Below are 25,194 nucleotides of genomic sequence, written 5' to 3'. Positions count from 1 at the left end.
TCCTTGTTTGGAACACCTTTACCTGATTCTTCATCTTTGTCATCTCTCTGTGTTGGTGTCTGTACATTGGACAAAGCAGGCACCTGTACCTGTCTGCATGGACTGAACTTGTACCTGAGAAGAACCCACCTGACAGCCCTGCCAAGGTTTGGGGGGTCTCTATCAACTCTTTCCCTCCATAGGGAGAAGTAGGAAGCTGTGGGTTTTGTCTGCTCACCTTGTGCTAAGCCAGGGGTGGGGAAAGCAATTGGGTCTATCAGTCCAAACCACAGTCTCCTTTCTCCCTGAGGTGGCTAGATGCACCAGACCCATCAAGGCTCCAAGACTGACATCTGTTCACTCCATGCTTAGCAGGAGAGAAGATCCATAACATCTATCAGTCCAAGCTGCAGCTTCCAGTCTCCCTCAGGTGGCTAGATTCTGCTAGCCCATCAGAGTTCTAAGACTTAAATGACAGAAACCAGTCCTCTGGGAGCCCCCTGAGAAATACTGGGGTGCTAAATGCACTAGCCAACCTCTCCCTCCCTAAGAGAAGTGGGGATTTAGGGGTTCTCTTTTTGATTATATAGCACTGTGCTGGGAACAGGGACTCTGGTGAAAAGGGATCCTAAATGTCCCAACTGGCTCTGATAAGTCTGGTTTTATATTCACTTAGGTAGGGTGCAAGAGACTTTCAATTCGTTTCTTGATTTTACATAAAGTGAATTTGTTCAGGAATTGTTGCCTATGTGGTGTGTGTGTGAGAGAAGCAGGATTCAGGGCTTCCTATTTTGCCATCTTGCTAACATCACTCCTGAAAATTCTTGTTGTACAGATTTTTCTAAACTCAAAACAATTTGCCTAAATTTGGAAAAAAAATTTTAACAAATAAAACCCTCTTGGGGCGCTTGGGTGGCTTAGTCGGTTAAGCGTCTGACTTTCACTCAGGTCATGATCTCTCAGTTCACGGGTTTGAGCCCCGCGTCGGGCTCTATGCTGATAGCTAGCTCAGAGCCTGGATCCTGTTTCAGAGTCTGTGACTCCCTCTCTCTCTGACCCTCCCCTGCTCACGCTGTCTCTCTCTCTCTCCTAGAAATAAATAAAAATATTTAAAAAAAAAAAAAAACCCTCTTCGACATCTGTGATATTTTCTCACTTAGAAAACTGATTTCTAAATTTATGATAGTTTTCTTTATAAAATACATCATTCAGTATTTCAGAGATCATTGTTTATCAAGTTTGAGAAAATATTTTTCTAATTTTAAAAGAGCCTAAAATTAACAACAGTCATAAAAAAATAAAAGAAATGGTATCATATGTTTTTGTAGCAATGATAAATATTAATTGGAGAAAAAATGTTATTTCACTGAACCTTTATTTAATATATAGTAATTTACTTCAGGTCAGAATAAAAATATCACCATGGACTCTACTGAGCTATTACAGCATTTTCTAGTCTTCAATTTCAAGCACCTTAGACTCTCTTAGAGACAACAGAAATTCTACCATAGTGATAACTGATCTGCAAGTGGCAGGGGCATAGTTTATTATTTTGAAATATAATCCTATTAAACTTCCTGGAAAAAAAGCAGGTAATAATACTTCACAAACAGATGTCAACTTTTAAGGTTTCAAATTTTAGGATGTCAGAGACATTTAGTTATTTTTGTGTAATAAACATATCCTGCTGGACACAAAAGAGATTAATAAAAAAAATTTTTATTTTTCTAAAGGATAGTTTAAAAGCTATTTTAAAAATATACTTCTTATGCTTATTCAATAACCAGTGAACTATAGGTTAAAAAATGGCACTCAGTGAGTTATAAAAATTATACTTGACTTTCCATTAAGAATTATTGTTCATGGAAAATATATCAGATGAAAGCATAAGGGGTTGAATTTTTTAAAACTGATAACTGTACAGGTGGCACAGTAAATTCTCATTAATGGTTAGGGGAATATGTGACAGATAACAAAAATTCTAGTTAGTTGTCCAAACCTTATAGTTTCTAACTAAATACCATCTTAATTATTAACGTAAGCTTGGTTATAGGAAATAAGTGCTTATGAAAGACTGCTTGAGGGAGACAGTATCCTGAATGTTACCTGTTGAAGGAACAGGGCAATCAGAAAGTTTCCTCTCTAGACTGTACTCAGAGCTAGATTAATGGAAGAGCCAGAAAATCCAGCCTAAAGGTACTAAACATTATTGGAAATGTAATGCATTAGAGAAAAACTGCATGTATCAAAATTCTCTCAGAAATTAAGACAGGGGCTTCTGAGTGGCTCAGCTGGTTAAGCATCTGACCCTTGATTTTGGTTCGGGTCATTATCTCAGGGTTCGTGGGTTCTAGTCCTGCATCGGGCTCTGTGATGACAGTGTGGAGCATTTTTGGGATTATCTCTCTTACAAAATAAATAAAAATAAACTTAAAAAAAGAAATTAAGACAGGAAAGCATACTTTGATGAGCCATTTGGGGTAGGGCACGAGACCCCAAAGGAACATTCTCCAGCATCCACACAGTCACCAAACTGCCTTTTAATGAGGACAAGTACAGTTAAGAGAACTTGGTTTCGAAGTGTCTGGGTGGCTCAGTCAGTTACTGAGTTGGTTACTGACTTTGGCTCAGGGCACAATCTCACAGTTTGTAGGTTTGAGCCCCATGCTGGTCTCTGTGCTAACAGCTCAGAGCCTGGAGCCTGCTTCAGATTCTGTGTCTCCTTCTTCTGTTCTTCCTGTCCTTACACTCTGTCTCTCTCTTAAACATTAACAAAAAAAAAAAAGAAGGGAAAAACTGAGAGCTTTCCCCCTAAGGTCAGGAATAAGACAGGGCTGTCTACTCTCACCACTGTTATTTAAGATGGTATTGGAAGTCTTAGCCTCAGCAATCAGAGTACACAAAGAAATAAAAGGCATTCAAATCAGCAAGGAGGAAGTCAAACTTTCACTCTTAGCAGACAACATGATACTCTATATGGAAAACCCAAAAGATTCCACCAAAAAACTTCTAGAACTGATCTAGGAAGTCAGCAAAGTAGCAGGATATAAAATCAATGCACAGAAATTGGTTGCATTCCTATACACCAACAATGAAGCAACAGAAAGAGAAATCAAGGAATCTATCCCATTTACAATTGCACCAAAACCATAAAATACCTAGGAATAAACCTAACCAAAGAGGTAAAAAAATATATACAATGAAAACTATAGCAAGCTTATGAAAGAAATTAAAGAAGACACAAAAACGGAAAAATATTCCATGCTCCTGTATAGGAAGAACAAATATTGTTAAAATGTCAATACTACTCAAAGCAATCTACATATTCAATGCAATCCATATTAAAATAACACCAGCATTCTTCACAGAGCTAGAACAAACAATCCTAAAATTTGTATGGAATCAGAAAAGACCCGGAAGATCCAAAAGAATCTTGAGAAAGAAAAACAGAGCAGAAGGCATGACAATCTCAGACTTCAAGCTGTATTACAAAGCTGTAATCATCAAGACTGTATGGTACTGGCACAAGAACAGACACTCAGATCAATGGAACAGAATAGAGAACCCAGAAATGGACCCACAAACGTATGGCCAACTCATCTTTGACAAAGTAGGAAAGAATATTCAATGGAACAAAGACAGTCTCTTCAGCAAGTGGTGCTGGGAAAACTGGACAGCGACATGCAGAAAAATGAACCTGGACCACTTTCTTACACCATCCACAAAAATAAACTCAAAATGGATGAAAGACCTAAATGTAAGACAGGAAGCCATCAAAATCCAGGAGGAGAAAGCAGGGAAGAACCTCTTTGACCTAGATCACAGCAACTTCTTACTCAACATGTCTCCAGAGGCAAGGGAAACAAAAGCAAAAATGAACTATTGGGACCTCATCAAAATAAAAAGTTTCTGCACAGTGAAGGAAACAATCAGCAAAACTAAAAGGCAACCGATGGAATGGTTGAAGATATTTGCAAACAACATATCAGATAAAGGGTTAGTATCTAAAATCTATAAAGAACTTATCAAACTCAAGACCCAAAACACAAATAATCCAGTGAAGAAATGGGCTAAAGACAGGAACAGACACTTCTCCAAAGAAGACATCCAGATGGCCAACAGATATATGGAACAATGCTCAACATCACTCATCATTAGGGAAATACAAATCAAAATCACAACGAGATACCACCTCACACCTGTCAGAATGGCTAAAATCAAATCAGGCAACAACAGATGCTGGAGAGGATGCAGAGAAAGAGAATCTCTTTTGTACTGCTGGTGGGAATGCAAACTGGTGCAGACACTCTGGAAAACAGTATGTAGGTTCCTTAAAAAAAATTAAAAATAGAACTACCCTATGACCCAGCAATTGCACTACTAGGTATTTATCCAAGGGATACAGGTGTGCTGTTTCGAAGGGACACATGCACCCCAATGTTTACAGCAGCACTATCAACAATAGCCAAAGTATGGAAAGAGCCCAAATGTCCATTCATGGATGAACGGATGGAGAAGATGTGGTATACATACACAATGGAGTATTACTCGGCAATCAAAAAGAATGAAATCTTGCCATTTGCAACTATGTGGATGGAACTAGAGGGTATCATGCTAAGTGAAATTGTCAGAGAAAGACAAATATCATATGACTTCACTCATATGTGGACTTTAAGATACAAAGCATATAAACATAAGGGAATGGAAGCAAAAATAATATAAAAATAGGGAGGGAGATAAAACATAAGAGACTCTTAAATATGGAAAACAAACAGAGGGTTACTGGAGGAGTTGTGGGAGGCGGGATGGGCTACATGGGTAAGAGGCATTAAGGAATCTACTCCTGAAATTATTGTTGCACTATATGCTAACTTGGATGCAAATTTAAAAAAATAAATAAAAATTTTTTAAAAAGAGAGAAAGAGAACTTGTTTTGCTTCAAGAGGGCTAGTGTAGGGAAAGAGCTAAGTTGTTTAGGATAACAGACTAAACTGTCAACCTCCTTCTAGCCTCCCATTAAGTTTAATGGGGTGTCAATTAATAATATTCAATGAGGTGCCTGGGTGGCTCGGTTGGTTGAGCGTCGGACTCTTGATTTCGGTTGTCATGATCCCAGGGTCATTGGACAGAGTCCCACATCAGGCTCCATACTGAGCATGGAGCCTGGTTGAGATTCTCTCTCTCCCTCACTCTGCCCCTCCCTCTCTCTCTAAAATAAAAAGGGGTGCCTGGGTGGCTCAGTCAGTTGGGCGTCCAACTTTGGCTCAAGCATGATCTCACAGTTCATGAGTTTGAGCCCCATGTCAGGTTCTGTGGTGACAGCTCAGAGCCCGGAGCCTGCTTTGGATTCTGTGTCTCCCTCTCTCTCTGCCTCTTCCCTGTACTTGCACTCTCTCTCTCTGTCAAAAATAAACGTTAAAAAAAATTTTAAATAATAAAACATAATTAAAAATAATAATATCCTGACCATTCATATGCCTTTGGTTCACCTTGGAGAGTACTATCTAGTCCTTACAGAATTGCCTTTACTTAATAATGCTTCGGGGCCATAACGTACACTCTAAGAAACAGTCACATGAAACATAATATTCTCTTGTGTGGATACAATTAAGAGGAAAGGATCGTTTTTATAAGATCTGCAACAGGTCTCTCAGGAAACAACCACTTTGTTTTCATCTTAAGGAATTATGCAACTTGCAAGTGAGTATGTTTTCCATTTTGCTTCGGATGCTAGGAAACTTAAGGGCCAGACAGACCATCCCGTTTTTGAAACTGTACAGGTTCAGAGCATATGTTTCTCTTCCTCTTACTTCTTAGCTTCTAAACTCTTAACTAATTTTTCTTTCACCTGTACTCCTTCAATTATTTCGATCTTCCATATTAGGAATATTTCGGAAAGTTACCTGTATTCCTTTGCAACAACAGTTGGAGTCGTTGGTTTCTGCATCTCATGCCTTCCTCTTGGTTTCTTCCCTCATTTTAACAGAGCATCCCTCAGCTTCCTGAGACAAAGGCAAATGAGAAGGTTTTTGGTTTTTTTTTGAGATCTTATTTGAAATTGTCTTTATTCTACCCTCAGCCTTGATACTTTGTCTAGGCATAGAAAAGCCTTTTTTTGTTCTCTTTGGGGATAAAAAGAAGTAGTATTCTATTTCATAATGTTCATAATGTAGCTGCTCTAATACCATTGTATTGATCAAATTATTTAACAACTTTAGGAAATCAGAGCAGACAACTGAACCACTGTTTTCTGAACATTAACATATAATACATACAAATTAACACTCTATAAAAGGGAATTTTGGGGTTCTCACTGTATTTTTGTTCAAAATATGGGGATAGTTACTTTTTCCATGTGGTTTATATAACTTCCTTACTCCTTTCTCTTTTTTAGTACAGATGCCATATAAGCTAGCTTATATGGGATAATATTACTAACTCTGTTTTTGGTGCCACGCTCGGTTTGTTCATTCATTCATCATTATCTCGGTCAATATCTCTCCCTTTCTCAATTTCCTCATCTTGTTTCCTTTCTTCTCACCGTTGCCACTCTTTCCTTCCTCTGAGAAAATCCAATAAATGAAAATGTGTACTTAACAGAAACACAAGTTGGGAGAGTAATTATTCTCCTTGAGCCCACAGGTCAGATCCAGCCATCTACATCTTTGTTCTAAAAGCTAATTCTCTCCTCCACCATAGATAGCAGTGCTCTGTGATTTAAAATACCTTCTTTAAGATTCCATCTCAAATTAATTGGGCTATGAGCAACACACTGCCAAGTGCTTTAATCTGAAATCCTCCTGATAACTGCTCTGCTAGGACATGCATTTTATTTATTTATTTTTATTGTAATCTTATAGACAGGAAAACAGATGCTCATAGAAATTTATTTGCCTGAAGTTTTACAGCAAAATAAATGATAAGGTCGGTATTCAAATGTAGGTCCACATGAAAAGATGCTCTGCATCACTAAGCATCAGGGAAATGCAAATTAAAACCACAATGAGCTATCACCTTATGCCTGTCGGAACAGCTAATATCAAAAGGACAAGAAAAAACAAGTGTTAGCAAGGATATGGAGAAAAGGGAATCCTCATGCATTAGTGGTGAGAATTTAAATTGTTTCAACCCCTATGAAAAACAGTATGAAGTTTCCTCAAAAACTTAAAAATAGAAATACCATACAATTAAGTAACTTGATATTTACCCAAAGAAAATGAAACTAATAATTTGAAAAGATATCCACCCCTATGTTTATTATAGCATTATTTACAATAGCCAAGTTATGGAAGCAACCTAAATGTCTACTGATAAATGAATGAATAAGGAAGATGTCGTATGTGTACACACACACACACACACAGGAATATTACTCAGGTATAAAAAAGAAGGAGATCTTGACATTTGCAACAACACAGAACTAGAGGGTATTACGCTAAGTGAAATAAGACAGAGAAAGACAAATACCACATGATTGCACTTATATATGGAATCTAAAAAAAAAACCAAATGAACAAGCAAGAAAGTGAACAAAGAAACAAAACTGAGAAACAGGCTCCTAAATACAGAGAAAAAACCTGGTGGTTGCCAGAGCGGAGGGTGTTGGGGAGGGAGTAGGTAAAATAGGTGAAGGAGATTAAGAGATAAACATTTCATTATAAAATAAGTAAGTCAAGGGGATGAAAAGTACAGCATAGGGAACATAGTCAGTAACATCATAATAATGTTATGTGGTGACAGATGGTAACCACACTTACGGTGGTGAGCATACCACAGTGTATGGAATTGTTAGCTCACTAGTGAGTTGCAGAGCTGAAACTAATGTAACATTGGATATCAGCTATACTTCAATTAAATAAAGGATGAAAGAAATTTAGATCCAACTCTAAAATCTAGGTTTTTAACCAAGTTTTAAGTTTTAACCTAGCATTACCAATACTTGCAATGTTTACTTGAGAGAATCCAAATCATTCTCCAATCCCTCTCTGCTCAGCTTGAAACAACATAAATTTTCTTTCATTTAACAATACTAGGCTTCTTCTGTATGCAAGAGACAGTAATAAACAATGAAGGTGACATAGTCCTTCCCCTTAACCTGCTTATTTCAGAAGGACAGAAAGAGTATTCCATTTTTAATATTCACTGAAATATAAGCTAGCAAAAGAACATGCTTTAAGACTTCGTTATATCCAAATATTTGAGATGAACATAGGGCAAATAAAGGTAAACATACATCATGGAGATGGAATAAAACAATAAAATTAGGGGTGCTTGGGCAGCTCAGTCAGTTAAGCATCTCTGACCTTGGGTCAGGTCATGAACTCACAGCTTGGGAGTTCAAGCCCTGCATCCCGCTCTGTGCTGACAGCTCAGAGCCTGGAGCCTGCTTTCAATTCTGGGCCTCCCTCTCTCTCCCTGTCCTTCCCCCACTCACACTCGTCTCTGTCTCTCTCTCAAAAATAAATAAACATTAAAAAATTTTTTTAAATAAATCTTTCATTTTAATACTTCTATCCAATAATTTTAGAGTACTATATTTAAAAAGTTAGATTTGTTTTCCCACTAAAGTTATAATCTAGTTTACAACAACAATGGCCCAAGGCCAGTGTATCAGGCATGTTTTTAAAAGTCTTATTTCATTTATTTTATTTAAAATTTCATTTTCAGGATAAGAGATTAACTAAAAGGGGCACAGGTGAACTTTCTGGAATGGTAGAAATGTTCTCTCTTGATTGTGGTAATGCTTATATGGCTGGCTGTTTGTCAGAATTCATAGAACTTATTACCTAAAGAATGAATTTTACTGCATGTAAATTACCTCAGCAAACTTAAAAAAAAAATACAAGCATGAAACCTTAACTACCCAGCAAAAAATAAAATAAAATTTAAAATACAGTTTACAATTTAGGTGTAAAACAAATCTTATTTACAGGCATGAAGCCAATTTAGTAATTTTTTTATACTTATTTATAACCCTAATAATCCAATTTGATATTAATTCAATATAATAATATCAACATTTAAAAATAGGATATAAGAAAAAGGGGTTAAGGGATTTTTTTTAAAAGGATTTGGATTGCAAAACCTTTATTATAACTGTAATGTCACTAAGACAATATATATTTTTAAAATCTCAAAATAATCTAAGTCTGTTAAAATTTTCAATGATTTAAACTTCCAGAATATCACCATTAATGCTGCTTACAGAATATCCTAGAAATTCTACATTTAATAGTTAAGCACAAAGAATCACCAGCTAGCTTTCTTACTTGACAGATTCTATTGTGTCCTAAAACTAATTGTAGCTCAGCTTGTAAAAAAAGGCAAAGACATGACTGTTTTCAATAAACCTGGGTTTAAAAAGACAACAACAACACTATTAAGAACACAGGATGGGGTAATTAAGTGATGTCTCCTCTTTATTATGGTTTCAATAGATGAAAATGCACCCAAGAAACCATTTACAGAAGACCCAGCCTCATAATTGTTTTAGAGACCAAAGTCTATTTGCCTGTCTTTGGAATCTAGCTTGTAAAAACAGTACCAAATTACACATCAAACTTCTCACCTTATTAGATTTTTAGGATCCCTACTTTAATACTCTGTTTTTATTCTATCAGACAATCTACGTCAGTTTAAATTAAGAGAGCTAATGTAATTCCAAGCCCTCGAAACCCTGGAATAAAGGTGATGTGTAACAGAAAGAAGTTTTGCATTTTGACTCAATGCATATAATTGTGGCAGATGTCATTGATCAACCAAATACACACTTGATTTTTTTTTCTAATATGGAATGCAAGGGTCTTTTTATTTGTAGCTGTAATAAAAATGCCCTTTATGTGAGTTGTGCTTGGTAAATTAACTTTCATTAGAAGAATGAAAAATATCTTCAGTGGGAACTTAGTATCTGTAACAACTGTCCTCTCCCAATATCTGTCTTAACATTTTTGGTTTTAAAAGCTAGACAGCCTCAACCGTATCTTTTAAATATCAACAAAATCAGATTTTGTTCAGGTCTTTAATTTTTCTCTAATAATATGTAACGAAGAAAAACCGCGTAAAAATTCAAGTATTCAAAGCATTACTTCACTGGGAGTGACCACATTCTGGATATTAACGGACAACTAACTTGCTAAGAACAGATGCTCTGAGGCTGTTCATGAAAAATGCAGAAGGAATGGAATTTTATGGGGCGCCTGCGTGGCTCAGTTGGTTGAGCATCAACTTCGGCTCAGGTCATGATCTCTTGGTTTGTGGGTTCGAGCCCCACGTTGGGCTCTGTGCTGACAGCTAGCTCAGAGCCTGCAGCCTGCTTCAGATTCTGTGTCTCCCTCTCTGCTTCTCCCCTACTCGTATTCTGTCTCTCTCAAAAATAGATAAATATTTAAAAAACGTGGAAGGAGCAGTGTTAGGACATGCATGATATCTATATAAGGTGTCCTAGGATGTAACAGAATAGCGCCAACCAGGTAAAAAAATAATTATTCTAAGAATTCTTATTCTTTCCAAAGTTGTAATCAAATAAATAAGTTGAATAATCAATATTTATTGAAAGTACATAGATGATGGAAGTATTTTTCAATAAGTAATCTCGGGGATGTGGGTTCACAAGACTGAAACTCCATCAAGCGAAGTCCCTGCAGAGATAGCTGTTTCTGTTGGGGGGAGGAGGGGAGAAGTTAAATCTCTAAAATGACAATGACAATGATGGCAGGAGTGAGTCAAGAGTAAGCAACAGCAAGTTTGGTCCTAAGGAGGCAGTTGAGAGAAGGGCAGGTCATGGGCTCACTGGCTTGGTGCCCTTCAAAGAGGACATGAAGGGGACTGAACAAGGAATCAGGCAGCGTGTGCTTGTGTGAAAGGAACCAGTTCAAAGAGTTATGTGAATAGGAAATCAGAAAGCTTAGAATAGGGGTGCCTGGGTGGCTGAGTAAGTTGGGCGGCACACTTTGGCTCGGGTCATGATCTCACGGTTCGTGGGTTCAAGCCCAGCTTCGGGCTCTGTGCTGACAGCTAGCTGAGAGCCTGGAGACTGTTTCAGATTCTGTGTCTCCCTCTCTCTCTGACCCTCTCCTTCTCATGCTGTCTCTCAGAAATAAATTTTTTTAAAAAACGTTAAAAAAAAGAAACCTTGGAATATAATTAGAAAGCTGGAATGGCTTTCTTCTACGTTGTATGTGCTATTGGGGAAGGGGATTCTGAGATTGGTTACTGGCATTTAAACACCTGCCCTAATTAGGTGTGTTCATTAGGGGTTAGTGGAATGAACTTCGACAGACATTCCTTCCAGACAAGGAGAGGAAGACCCAGGGTTCAAGCTACTTTGTGAATTTTAGACGAGGGAGATATTGTGACTAACACTAAGAGCATGAGCTTTCGAAATCAAATAGATCTGTGTGACGGTTAACAACTTTATTAACTTGACTGGGCTTAACTTAAGTTGACCATGGGTGCTCAGATGTTTGGTCAAACATTATTGTGGGTGCTTCTGCAAGGGTGTTTTTGGATGAGATTAATATTTACATTGGTAGACTAAGTAGTTGCCCTCCACAATATTGGTGGGCCTCAGGTAGTCAGTTGAAGGCCTGAGAAAAACAAGAAGGCTGACCCTCTTTCCAGTAAGAAGGAATTCTTCCTGCCTGAAGGCCTTGGAACATCAGCGTTTTCCTGCCTTTGGACTTGAAATGGAACCATACCACTGGCTCTGCTGGGTCTCCATCTTGCCATCACCCTGCAGACCTTCAGACTTAGCCAACCTTTTTACTCATGTGAGCCAATTCTTTATAATAAATCTGATGTACATATATATGTAATATTAACTGAAATAATTCCATAAAGCATTGAGCACAGAGCACATAGTGCTCAACAAATGGAAGCTCTTATTTCTGTTGCTGTTGTTATTATTATAGAAAGCTCTATTTTGAGGTCAAATAGTGCCTAAAAACAGTGAGAAGAGTGGTGTGAAAGGGAGTAGTAATTGTCAAAGCTGAAGGTAGCCAATAGCAAAGTGTCCCTTGGTCTTTTCTTCTTCTTTCTGTCTTCATGAAAGTTACTTTCAGCCTTTGATCACACTTGTGTAACTCCTTGCGTGAGAAAACTCAGCTGAACCACTTTCTAAAACCTAATTAAAATCTTGTTAAAAATCTTCCACATACACATTACTCGTTCTTGACTTAATTAAACATAGTGGATATTAAAATGTAGACCTTCTGGGGAGCCTGAGGAGCTCAGTGGGTTAAGCGGCCAACTTCAGCCCAGGTCATGATCTCGTGGTTTCGTGAGTTCGAGACCCGGGTTGGGCTATGTGCTGACAGCTCCGGAGCCTGGAGCCTGTTTCAGATTCTGTCTCTCCCTCTTTCTCTGCCACTCCCTGCTCTTGTGAACCTATGCTCTTTCTCTCTCAAAAATAAACATTAAAAAAATGTAGACCTTCTGATTCAAGATTCTGCAGAGGTACTAGGTTATTACTGAAAATATCAGAAACTACAGTAACCACTGTAACATACTATATATTTTCAAAACTAAATCTCTGATAGTAACTTATTTTGTTGCAATCAGCCTTCCGTAAAATTGAGGATGGCATCAATTCCACCTTAAGAGTTCTGGCTAGTAAAGTATGATCGTACAAATCCCCCTCTCTTTGACGGTGGTAATTTCTAAGAGAGAAAATTAAGTCAAATCTGTTCATTTTATATCCTTAAATCTTGTCAGGGTAGGCATGAAGTCTCATTGTGTGGAAATAAATCTATTTCAATGTAAACATTCCATTTAGCAACCAGTCTTAACTATCCACAGAAGAAGCAGAGATTCTGAAATCCTATTTTTTTTTTTTTTTTAAAAAGACTAGTCAACTCCCCTGTGACAAGGGCCTAACTATTAGTGTGTGGATTACAGATGGCCTGGAGAGCAGGACAAAGTTCTACCACACCCAATCTAAAGGTATACCCCATCACTTAGATCCCCAAATAATTTAGGGTTTATTTTATTGTCTTTGGCTCCTTTCTCATGGATGGTGGGAGTGGGGGAGGAGTTAGAGTGGGCTGGAAAAGAAGGAACCTGTTCCCTACAGCAACAACATATGTTTGTGGCTCAATCCCCTCAACTATGCAAAAACTCTCCCTTCCCAAAATGTGCAATATACTTTGGGAATCCCACATTTATTCAATGAAACAAAACACTATGAAAACACCAAAATACGTTAAATGTTCTGGATGCCAAAGATACAAAACCAGTAGTCCCCCAAGAGCCTAGCCTAGTGGGAGAAACCAACACTTAGGCAAACAATCACACTATAGGGAACAGTAAAGGAGTAACAGATGCAGTAGCTCAAAGCAAGGAGGTGTAACTTGGCGGCAGGGAAGACTTTACAGAAATGCTAACAGGCTGCCTACAGGATGCAGGTGGCCCGTAAAAACTCAATTTCCGGACTAAAAAGCTTAATTTCTGAATGTGAGAACTTTTATGTTAAGGTCCTTATACATTATATACACAGAGAACAATAGCCTACACAAAGGGAAATTAGCTCAGTTTGAGAACGTGATTCATCATCGTTCACACCTGCTCCACTTAAGTCCCTCCCGAAATAGGCATTACATTGAGGAAAACGTGGTAGCAACCGTACAAGATTAAGACAAAGAGACTTCTGTTGCTATATGAACAATATAAAACAGTATGCATACTTCTGGATGGATGTTCGATCCCACGCGGCCCCTGCTTTTTCGACTGTGTTAAGATGGATACCGAAGCGGGAATAAAACCCTCAACACTTGGCACTTTCCCTATTTATATCTGAAAATCTCCAACTTCTCACGTTTGGATTTAGGGGTTTCTGTCACTCATTTAGGTCATCATCATCCATCAAAGTTACCTTTATTCCACAACTTCTAAGAACATACGAAAAACTCAAGGTTATGGCCTTCGAAAACTTTGAAATAATAAAATTTTAACGGCCCACCCATTAGAAAATGTTCCCTCATCACAGGACATTCTCAGTTTGTGATTAACGCTTCTGTCATAGCTGACACTCTTCATCTAACAAGGTCAAAAGCTTCATGAACACTGCTTTACAAGCTGCCCACGGAGACAAACCCTGTGAAACCCGAGGATGCCACACCAACAACAGAACGCAGGTCACTGTGACGTGGCCGACCACTCTGCAAAGTCAAAATCGCAGTTCACTTTACGCTGACAGAGCTTCTTTCCACAACTTTTTCCTCCCCCAGGAGAACGGGAGAGTGTCGATTTCACAAGGTGTCTGGGGCTTCTTTCTTTAAAACGAGGATTTAATCCTTTCCTGAAGGTCACCTTAGTACGCCCGGGGCTCATTCCCCCGGCCCCCGCCTCAGGACGAAGAGCCTGGGGTCTTGTGGCCATCAGCTGTGGCTTCTCATCCGGGGACCTTCAGGGCCCTATGCCTGGGCTGACCCTAGAACGGCCATGGCCCCTCACCCCACGTAGGGCACAGCCCCTCCCACTGCCACGCCGGATTCAGAAGGGGGCGTCCCAGGGGATTCCCCAACGAGCGCTGCTGGTGACACCAGGCATGGCCATGCCCGGGTCCCCAGAGTTCGAAAACGCTGAGCGATGGCCCCACGTGGCCACCGAAAACTGGGCCCCGACGGCCTCGGGCCCCGCGCCTGTTTGGACCTCAGCCCACACCGCACCCCTTCCACCAGGGAACTTTCCAGAACCCTGGACTCTCCGGGAAGTCCCGAGTCGCCGAACTGGCGGGAACTGGGGCTCGTTTACTGAGAGCCACCTCGGAGGCTGGGCGAGCGCGGGGCCAGGCTTGCACGCGGAGGAGACCCTCGGGGCGCTGCGTCGGGGGGCGCCCGCGCTCCACCCTCCGGCCGGGTCCTTGGCTTCCAGGAGGCCCTCGGGCGGGGCGAGCAGGGACGGAGAGAGCCGACCCCCAGCCCACCTAGTCCCCTCAGCCGCTTTTACCTCGCCCGACCCCACCGAAGCCGCCGAGCTAAACTTAGAAACCAGCGCGGCGCGCGCTCACGTGCGCACTGCCGCGGGCGGGGGGCGCGGTCCGGGTGAGTCACGGCCCCGCCCCCACCCGCCGAGGACGCGCTGACGTCAGCCGTTTCCCCGAAGGGTGACGTCAGCGCGCCTCGCGGAGGCCGCGAGGCCCCTGTAGAACGTTCACTGAGTTTCGATGCCTTAAAGGGACCAGTCGTCGGATCGTAAGAGATCTGGGGAGATGTCTCCACTCACCCGACCGTGGGGTCAGAGCTCATCTTCTATCCCTTTGTACTGAGAAGTGTTGACTGTTGAGATGGTGATGAAAAAAGGAGTGCAACTGAGCCTCATTGAAGCTGCTGGAAGCCCCAGAACCTCTTCCTGGAAGCCCTCCTTGATTAGCCAGAATCTGATCTTGACCCAAAGATCAGGGAGTTTTCCATGGCCTTCGACTCCCTACCCCTTCACTTATAATCCCTCCTCATATTCTTACATGTCTGCTGGTAGAGAAAAGCTGTGGTTTGAGTGTTTATTTAGTAATCCGTCAGTTGGGCCAGCTTGGCCCATTTATCACTGTTTTTGACAGTGTCCAAACCTTTATTGGTCATGTGACCCGGAAAATGTTATTTAACTCTGGGTGTGAAATTGGTGAACCGGTTTCCAAACCCTCCTCAGATGCTAATGTTGCCCGTGGAAGCTTCCAGGACAGGAACCTTGTGCAACACTTGGTCACTCAATACTATCACAGCCTCCTGGGGAGGTTTGCTGTGCTGAGGTTTACCACGTGGCAGGTATTTTCATAATCCTTCTTGTTCCCCTCCTTCAATCCTCATACCACCTCTCGGAGGTAGGGATTATTGTCCCCATTTGACATTGATGAGGATGGAAATGGAGGCACAGCAAGATTAAGTATGTTTCACAGCTACATGGCAAGCTGGAAACCATTCCCAGGTGGGTTGGACTCCATGTTTTTGGTGATAAAGGTGGGCTGTGAAATACATCTTATGTTGTATGTTGAGTCCCCTAAAACTGCTTTTCCCCTTATAATGAAGCCCAATGCCTCTGAAAAAGTAACCCACAGCACACCAGAAGATCCCCAGAGAAGGCCAAGCCCCAAGGCCAAGGCTGTGAGGAGGCGCTCACGCTCAGGTGCTCATCCTGCCCTCGCAGGGCTCTGAGAGCAAATGCCCCCTTGCGGGTTGCCCCCAAAGCACCTCACTCACCTCACTCTAGTCCCGGCCCTACTAACCCTACCCTTGACTCTGTGATTCCTCTCCTGAAGCTAGAGAGCCCACCCTGCTCAATCAGAGCGTCTTCACCAGGCACACCCGTGGCCCTCTCTACCCAAGTGCAGAAGAACTACCTTGTTTCTCTTCCCATGATCCCCTCCCTATAAAGCAACAGAAAATTTCCTACCAGAACAAAACGTTTGTGCCAAAGACAAATTTGAGACAGCAGCTTCTCAAAGTTTTGAGCAAATTGATGGTGCCCGTGTTCTGGAGTTGGAGTCACGTGGGCGAGCTGCTGTCACCCTTATCTCCCGACAGTCATTACTGGTCCTTGGTGAGTCCTTACTCACACCCACATCCTCAGAGTTCATGTGCCCGGTCTATCAGAAGCACCTTCCTCCCTGCAGCTCGCCCCTCACAGACATTGAAAACCGACCCCTCTTCCCTTGCACCCAGTCTCCAGCCACCACAAAGCTCTCCTCTGTGTGTCCCCTGCTCCTGTCCATACTGATGGAGTCACAGTCCACACTGCTCTCTTTCTGTCCTGCCAGGTTTTCTGGAGCCTGTGAGCAAACACCTTGTGTGTGCTTCTGCCGCAGCCTCCAGAGGAGATGGAGAAAACCATGGGCAGCCTTAGCTGGGGGGGGGTGGGGAGGGCTTTATGGAGACAGTGGCGTCTTCCTCTGTGGGGCTGGACACACAGATATGGACGCTTAGAGCGGTAGGGTACCTTCAGGCCAACCAGTTCAACCCGTGTTCTATAACTAAGGGAGCTAAGGTCCAGGTGAGGTGACCTACTTGGGCTGGCATGGCCTCTCAGGTAGAGTGTCCCAGTCAGCTGACCTGTGCTCACTGCTCTTTCTAGGGATCACACCTCTGTTACAAGTCTCCATTGGGACAATGGGTGTTAAACGTGTATGATAAACTTTGACATGTCACATACGTGATGGAAGGGAAAACAAATGAAGTATATATAGAGATGAAATCATAGGGGAGAATCAGAGAACGCAGTTCCTGAGGACCCTTGGCCATTCCCTCCTTCCTTTCCTTGTCTCTCCCATCCAATCTCTAGACAGGTGAGGGGGGTTATTCCTCCTCAGAGCTAGGCACCTTTTCCCAATGGAAGGACCTGATGAGTGGGATTGCCATTTTTAAACGTTCAGTAAACGGGTTCTTGTGTGTCATTTCAGGTTTTGATGTTTTATCTCCCAGCCTTGACTTCCCATCATTTTCCTATCCCATAAGCCCCATTAAAATGTCATTAGGAACCGTAAATGTAACTGGCCACTAATGTGAAAGGACTATCATCTCCAACAAATAGCCCCAGGAAAGAAAGGAGCAGGAATCCTGGGTCTGTTCCCACCCGTGCTGGTGACTCACTGGATGACACACAGCAAAGTGTTCCTTTTGTTGGGGGAAAGATGTGGGGCATTATACACAGCTGTTTCCTTGACAGAGTGGAAGGGGTCGGGGAGATGCCATGCAGCCCTCTCCCAGCATGCTGGAAACTCAGTGGTCCTGGGTGACTCCAATTCCATTGTAACTGCTTAGCAATGGCCCGCCGGGTCAGTCCAGAACTTTCTCGCACTGGATCTCCTGCCTGCAATGGAGTCACTAAAATGGCTGGGAATGGATTATGGCATTTACCCTTCATGACATCATTCCCAGTGGTTAGGAATGCACCCTAGTTATTTCTAACTGCATTTCAAAAACTCGTTATAGATCTGCCCTCCAGGAATTTATTTGAAACTTTCTTTATTTATATTTCAACCTGTACACCCTTGTCAGGCAATGTATAGGTTTGCTCTTTATGTAAAAGTGCTTAGGTCCTAAAAACCAGAAAGTGCTATATAAGAGGGTTTTTTAAAAATAACAGTAATAATGATTTAATAGTTATAATTTTTTATGTAATAAATATAATTGCTTTATAATTTGATGATAATAATTAACTCACATGGTCTCACAGACCTATTTTCAGTCACTCACTATGTTTTTGTCTTTATCTCCATGTACAACCCCCTCCAACAAATAGTATTTCCTAATGGAATTCTAATGTGGTGGATGTAACTCTGCATGCAAACTTATGTAAATACACTCAATGTCCTCTGTGGATTTGCCATCTAGGACCCATAGATAGTAGGTGCTCAATAAATATTTCTTGGGGGAGATGGATGAACAGATGGAATAAAAAAAGGGAAACCCATGTGGTAACTGGTGGGACATACTAGCAATGACCATTTGGGGGACTGGGGTCAAACATGAGTATAATTGGTATGGAGGGAAAACGGGATGTTCTCACATGCATGTGAGTGCTCTCTTCAGATCAGCCCCAGAGCATGTCCTGGAGGAATAGCTGGCTCCCAGTTTGCTGAAATGATTCATAGACCAGGGATGCAAAAGGCTCACCCCTCCCCGCCCACTGCAAGGGTCTGTGTAGGTAGCAAGAGTGAGGAGGCAGGGATGGGGTGCAGAAGAGGAAGACCAGTGAACCACATTGGAATAAAGATTTCAAAGCCAGGTGATTCAGTAGGTGAAGGAACAAATAAACTGTAGTACATCGAGACAATGGAATATTCTTCAATGCTAAAAAGAAATGTGCCCTCAAGCTACGAAAGGACATAGCGGGGTCAGCTTTCATCCCCCAACCATACCTCCAGGATACATTGGATGAAACCCGCCGGGACACGACAAGAGGAGAAAACCTCTTCTAAATAGGATGCTCCACAGCTTCCTCAGGAACGAACCGATCAGAAAAGGCTCCATACTGTATGATTCCAACTATATGACATTCTGGAAAAGGTAAAACTATGGAGACAGTAAAAGATTCATGGTTATCCGGGATGGGGGGGGGGGGGAGAGTGGGATGAATAGGCAGAAGACAGAGGTTTTTAGCAGTGAGAATACTCTGCCTGATATTATAATGATGGATCCATGTCATTATACATTCATCCACACTCACAGGTTCTCGAAATCAAGAGTGAACCATGTTGTATACTATGGACTTCGGGTGGTAATGATGTGTCAGTGTAGGTTTATGAATTATAACAAATGTACAACCCTGGTGAGGGATGTTGACCGTGGGGAGGGGCTGTACGTGTGTGGGGGCAGGGGCTCTATGGGAAATCTCTGTAGTTTCTGCTCAAGTTTTCTGTGAGCCTATAGCTGCTTTACAAAATGAAGTTTATGTAAAAAATAAAAATCCAGGTGAGGTGATTACCTCTTTCTATATGCAGAGTTTGGTCTACTGTGGAGTCAGACACTTGGGCTGGGATCTGAGCCCCACGATGACCAGCTCTGTAACTTCAGGAAAATTACTTAACCCCTCTGATCTTGGTTTCTCTAACTCCACAGAACGTTTAACGTCGTCCTCAGAGCATTCTGAGTATTGCATTAAAAAACTATATGTAGAGTGTCTAACCAAGTACCTGGGATATACGCCAGGATAAATATACCCCTCACCTCCTCCCTAATAGCTGTGATTCTTAAACATTCCAGTGGCTACTAATTTCAAAATCAGGCCAGTGGAAGAAAGCTGTCTTGGAGAAAGTGACCTTCTACTAGGAAGGGAATGAATCTATGTGTGGGGGTGTGGGGGTGTGTTCTCACATGCTCAGTCAGAGATGCTGGCCACAGAAGGTCAGCCATGAACTTGAGCCCTGGGAGGCACTATCAAGCCCCTCACTCAGCTTTCTCCTGCGAAAAGGTCAGGGTGATGGAAGGCTGTCATATTTAGATGATGGCTCGCAAGGAAGCCTCGGTTGGTTAGTCACCTATGATATGACATCATATTGCCACTCAATATAGTAACAGCTGTTGATTGCTTTGGGGGGCAGGGGCGGGGTCAGCTTTTGTCCATCAACCATACCTCCAGGATAAATTGGATGGAACCAGGCGGGAAGACACGACAAGAGGGGAAATCCTCCTCTAAATAGGACGCTCCACAGTTTCCTCAGGATTTTTGGCACCTCACCCCAAAATGTGAGTCTTGACTTTTCTTTGTCTCTAGGGCCAATCAGGGAAAATGTCATGGGACAAAGGCGTGTGGTCAGGAAGCCCTGAGGTGGGGGAATACCCACCATGGGCGGGGGCCGGTGCCACCCTGTGGAAGGGTGGGAGAGCTAGAAGTTCTATGAGCTGGGTACATGATGTCTACCAGCACCCAAAGAAGGCATCCCTGGGAGGGGGATTGAAAAGGCCGGGAGTTAGGGGTTGCAGCATCTCTAGGTTGAATTGGGGGCTTTTCTTTCTCACAGGATACATGCCAATGGTGGGGCCAGTTCAGCCCCCCCCCCCCCACCCCCCAGTGAACAATGATGTCCTCCCAGCGTTTGAAATGAGCCTGGATAAAGCCATAGTTTGAAGATACCACTGATCAGTGCTGTAATTAGTCTGGGATATTGATTAGTCATATCATCACAGAAAGCTGCAGGACATGGTTAACCCCTTCCTTCCTGGCTATTCTCCTCATTGACATCTCTAGCTCTTGTGGGGTCTTGTGCTCTGGGGATAGAAGGCTTTGTGTCCAGCATGTAAGATTCTTAGCTTAACTGGGAAGAGCAGGCTCTTCCTGTGTCTAAGCTGGAATAAGTCCAGAATGAGGAAGTAAGGAGGATTGAGAGGAAAAGCCCTTGGACCAGGGGTTAGGAGACCCCGTTTGGCAGCCTGTTCTGCCACTTTTTGAGCTATGTGGCTTTGGGAAAATCATTACCTCTCTCTTTTTGGTTCCTTGCCTGTAAAAACATGCGTTCTTGGGGTCCTTCCAACCCTAACTGACACACTCTCCTCCTCAAAGTGTGGATTCACTGTTCGGCTGTTGGCAGAGTGGAAAGGGCCTAGGGTCTGAGTGTCTGACTGCCATTCACTGTGTGACCTTGCACAAGGACACCCCTTCTCTGAACCTCAGTTTTCGCACCTATGAAATATGGGTTATTATGAGACATGGGTGCAGTGATGAACCTGTAAGCCTTATAGGATGATGCTCTGAATTCAGCAGGGCAAGGGGGGTGGGGTGTAAGGCACCTGAGAAGGGCACAACTGAGGCTCCTGGCAGATTGGACCGAGGCTAGGAGCATCAGGAGGTAGGGGTTGTGGTCAGCCATGAAAACTTCCAGCCCTGTCCTGCTCAGTTCCTCTTCATTTCCCGGCACCTAGGGGAGGGGAACCCATTGAGAGCTTGCAAGTGATGCTGAAATCAACCCAAGAAAGTGGCTACAAATTCTTGTCTAAGGAGTCGTGCTGCCTAAACGGGCACAGAGCCAAAGCGTAGGGTCGCGGGGAGCCCAGCAAGGGTCTGGAATCCCCATGCAGTCTCCCAGTTCCTATGGATGTGTGAGGGTAATAGTCCTGTATCTCCCTCCCAGCTCAGCATCACCTGCCACAGGCGTGAAAACACCTCAGAGAGGAGCCCTGGAAATAACAAATCACAATTGTATATTGACCAGAGTGAGTGGTCTCAACTTATCTCCTCTGAAAATCACAGATCCTCTAGAGAAACTCTCCAAATTCCTGTTTATTCTTCACGTAAACTGATTAACCTAGGGTTAGCGATTTTACTTCGACTTTCCCTTTCACGCTGCCCCGAAAATGAAATTGATCGCTCCTTTGAAGCCCCTTCTTGAGCCACAAGTAGAAGTTCTCTTTCCTCCCACCCAAAAGGGGTTTCTCTTCTTTTGATTTTTTTTCTTTTTGAAGCCCCAGGCACTGGGGTTGAGAGCTGCCAGGAGGCGTGGCTGCCACAGCGGCTTGCTGCCATCCTCCTGCTGACTCATCTGACATTAACATAATTATGTTTCAGGAGTCAAAGTGATTTTTCAAACTATGAGTAATGCACGGTATTAGAGAGTATGTTTACAAGGCAGCGGGTGTTTCAGCACGCTGAAAAAAACCAGCTGCTGCTAACAGCTGAAATGAGCGAAGGAATAAGAAAATGCTCTTAGGAAAAACCACCTTTCCCTCTGGGTTCCTCTTCTTTGGGAAAGATTCAGACATGAAAGGCAGGTGAACTCACAGGTCCCCAAGAAGAGATCCAGATGTAGCATCACTCTCTGAATACCTAGAGGTCTGATCATTTTATGTGAAAAAAACTTTTTTATAGTCTTACTTTAAAAAATTTTTTTGTTAACGCTTGTTTGAGACAGAGCATGAGCAGGGGAGGGGCAGAGAGAGTGAAAGACACAGAATTCGAAGCTGGCTCCAGGCTCCGAGCTGTCAGCACAGAGCCCGACATGGGGCTAGAATGCACAGTGAGATGGTAACCTGAGTCGAAGTTGGATGCTTAACCAACTGAGCTACCCAGGAGCCCTTATAGTCTTAATTTTTATGTACCCAACTCTAGGGAAAGATCGATTTAAAGATTTCAGCAAATTATTTCCTAAAGCCATTTTGTTACCAGTGTTATAATAATAGTCTAAAGTTGTATGAAGAGGGGCGCCTGGGTGGCTCAGTCGGTTGGGCTTCTGACTTCGGCTCAGGTCATGATCTCACGGTTCGTGGGTTCTAACCCTGCGTCAGGATCTGTGCTGACAGCTAGCTCAGAGCCTGGAGCCTGCTTCAGGTTCTGCGTCTCCCTCTCTGACCTTCCCCTGCTCACGCTGTCTCTCTCTCTCTTTCTTAGAAATAAATTTTAAAGACAAAAGAAAGAAAGAAAGAAAGAAAGAAAGAAAGAAAGAAAGAAAGAAAGAAAGAAAGAAAAGTAAAGTTGTGTGAAGAAATGTGCTGCTTCTTCTAAGGGAGGAGCAGAAATATAATCATTTCCCCAGTTGTAAAGATAGGTAGCGCAAGCCATGGGGGTGGGGCGTGAGGGTGGGGTCAACAAAAGCCTTCTTTTGTCAAACTAGTAAGAGAAAAGTTTGAGACCTACTGAGTACAGTTAGCCAAGTATTTAGACCTCAGGAGAGCGAGGCTTCAGTCATGTTCCAGAGCTGTGTCCGTCCATTGTTCCTGTTTCTCAGACTCTTAATGGGAATATTAACAGAACTTGCTGTGCCCACCTCAGAGGAGGAGTCTAGAGCTTTGGGGAAGGCAAGGGCATGTCCCTTTATCACTTGGGCCCTGCACATAGTAAGTGCTCAGTAAATGCTTGCCGAGTTAATGCATGAGATCGGAGCTTTGAACACCAGAGCTCTGCTCTTCTGTTTCGTTGGTCTTCTTGTCTTTAGTTCTCACTGCCCCAAGCCAGAGAGCTCAGAACGCGGCCGCGCTTGCTGACGCATCTACTGAAGGCACCGGCGCTAATGAGGAAAATTAACTGCTCACAACCTTGGGGACTAACAGCTAAAATCAGATGAAAGTGGAGCCCTCAGAAACTCTTTTAGAGGAGGCTCACTTAAAAGCATGGCAGTAATTTAATTTGCCTACATGTTAGAGGTAAATCAGGAGACTGTCAGGCTTCATTTCACCTTCTGATTCCTGATCTGCAATCATCACTTGAGCTGCAATAACAGTAATATCAACTCAGTGTCTGGGCTCTGTGACGGCAGGTGACAGAGAAGTAGTTGGACTGGAAAAGCCCTTAAAAAAAACAAACAACAGTTTTGCTCTCAGATACCTGTGTGTAAAGGTATAAAAGAAAAGGAGAAATTATGAAAAATTTACTCAGCCATTTTTTTTCCATGGGAAAAACTCCCCACTTGATCTTGTATGTGGGGACATATTTCTGAATTTTGATAAGGGCTCACAAGTGCAGCGTGGCTTTTTATGATATCTGAAACAGATGACTGTTCTCTAGTTCTTTCCGTTCCTGCTTTGGCTTCTCTGCCTTTGTCTCCTTCTTCTTCCCTAAGTTAACTCCTTCCTTCCCTTCTCGTCCCCGTTTTGCTTTCTTTCCCCAGCATTCCTTCTCATTGTATAAACTTTCTTAAAGTTTCTGGCAAAGAATTACATACATGGGGAGTGGTCAATAGCATTTAAAAATATATATATATAAAGAGAAAAAGCCCTGGGCTAATTATAAGGTCACTTATAAATAAACTGTTCATAAATACACTGTTTATTTTTAAGCTACCAAGCTTAATCACACACAAAAATATTCCTATTCACTTAGGAATGTCTTTGACGAAGCAGTAACAATTAATTAAATCTCATCCCTTGAGAACATAACCCTTTTGAATGTTCTACATTTGCACGGTAGAAAAAGGGGGATCCCCTGAGAAAGATACACACTGAGAGCCCTAAGCCTGCTCTCGACTAAGAGGCGCACGTGTGTTTTTAGTAGACCACCTGGATTGACTGATCTGTCCTCTCCCCACTCATTAATATGGTATTGTCAGGCTCACTCCCGCAGTAAATATAAGCCAGTACATTCATGGCTCATCAGTCCAAAGTGGTTGTGAAAAGGACAGAAATCTGTGGTTCCATCCCGAATGTCTGAGGACGATGCCAGGATAGAAAATGGGTATGCTCCTAGTGGCTGTCATTTGGTGTTTCCACCCTTGACACATTCTCCAGCAGGCTAAGACCAGGATGGGGGCATTTCTAAGGTTCTGAACCTCCACTACCCTCTTTTTTTTTTTTTTAATTTTTTTAACGTTTTATTTATTTCTAGGAGAGAGAGAGAGAGACAGCGTGAGCAGGGGAGGGTCAGAGAGAGAGGGAGTCACAGACTGGAACAGGCTCCAGGCTCTGAGCTGGCAGTCAGCACAGAGCCCGACGCGGGGCTCGAACCCACAAACCGCAAGATTATGACCTAAGCGAAAGTCAGATGCTTAACCGACTAAGCCACCCAGGCGCCCCTCCACTACCCTCTTTATATCAGAGCTGCGTGTGCAGGGCCCAGGGCAATCCTGATTTCACACCCCCTCCTCCACTGTTCCTTCAGGTACATTGATGTGAGTCAGGCCAGGAACCCTAATTTGGGTTTGAATGACATACTCACTGTTCCCTAAGTCATCTCAAGTAAAAAAAATCACTTTTGATCCCGATTTATTGGTTTTATTAATACATATATATAGTTTAATATTTGTTTAATTGTATTATTTTTTAAAGGTTTATTTCTTTCTTTAATGTTTATTTTTGAGAGAGAGAA

At 42.4% G+C, this 25,194-nt stretch overlaps 1 protein-coding gene and 1 long non-coding RNA gene across 3 annotated transcripts in view; one reads left to right on the top strand and one right to left on the bottom strand.

Moving 5' to 3' along the window:
* The window catches only part of LOC120230496, a 57,187-nt gene extending 42,201 nt beyond the window's left edge, over positions 1-14,986 (bottom strand). Inside the window, exons 1-2 of the long non-coding RNA XR_005528044.1 lie at positions 14,923-14,986; positions 5,883-5,981 (exon numbers count right to left, since the gene is read on the bottom strand). This is a non-coding gene — a long non-coding RNA (uncharacterized LOC120230496). The remainder of the gene's footprint in view (positions 1-5,882; positions 5,982-14,922) is intronic.
* A 3,756-nt stretch (positions 14,987-18,742) lies between these two features.
* The window catches only part of ATF3 (activating transcription factor 3), a 59,150-nt gene continuing 52,698 nt past the window's right edge, over positions 18,743-25,194 (top strand). The window contains exon 1 of one of the 2 annotated variants that reach the window (XM_039230089.1): positions 18,743-18,971. In XM_039230089.1, the coding sequence (XP_039086020.1) occupies positions 18,889-18,971 (83 nt within the window). In that variant the 5' untranslated portion in view covers positions 18,743-18,888. Of the gene's footprint in view, positions 18,972-20,072; positions 20,151-25,194 lie in introns of those variants that run through there. The other variant, XM_039230092.1, reaches the window with a different exon arrangement.

Source organism: Hyaena hyaena, unplaced genomic scaffold (genome assembly GCF_003009895.1).
Source record: "Hyaena hyaena isolate Hyena2069 unplaced genomic scaffold, ASM300989v1 scaffold_43, whole genome shotgun sequence".
NCBI classification, from domain to species: domain Eukaryota; kingdom Metazoa; phylum Chordata; class Mammalia; order Carnivora; family Hyaenidae; genus Hyaena; species Hyaena hyaena.
Note: the sequence above shows the minus strand (reverse complement) of the source record. Positions and strands in the feature narration are given on the sequence as shown.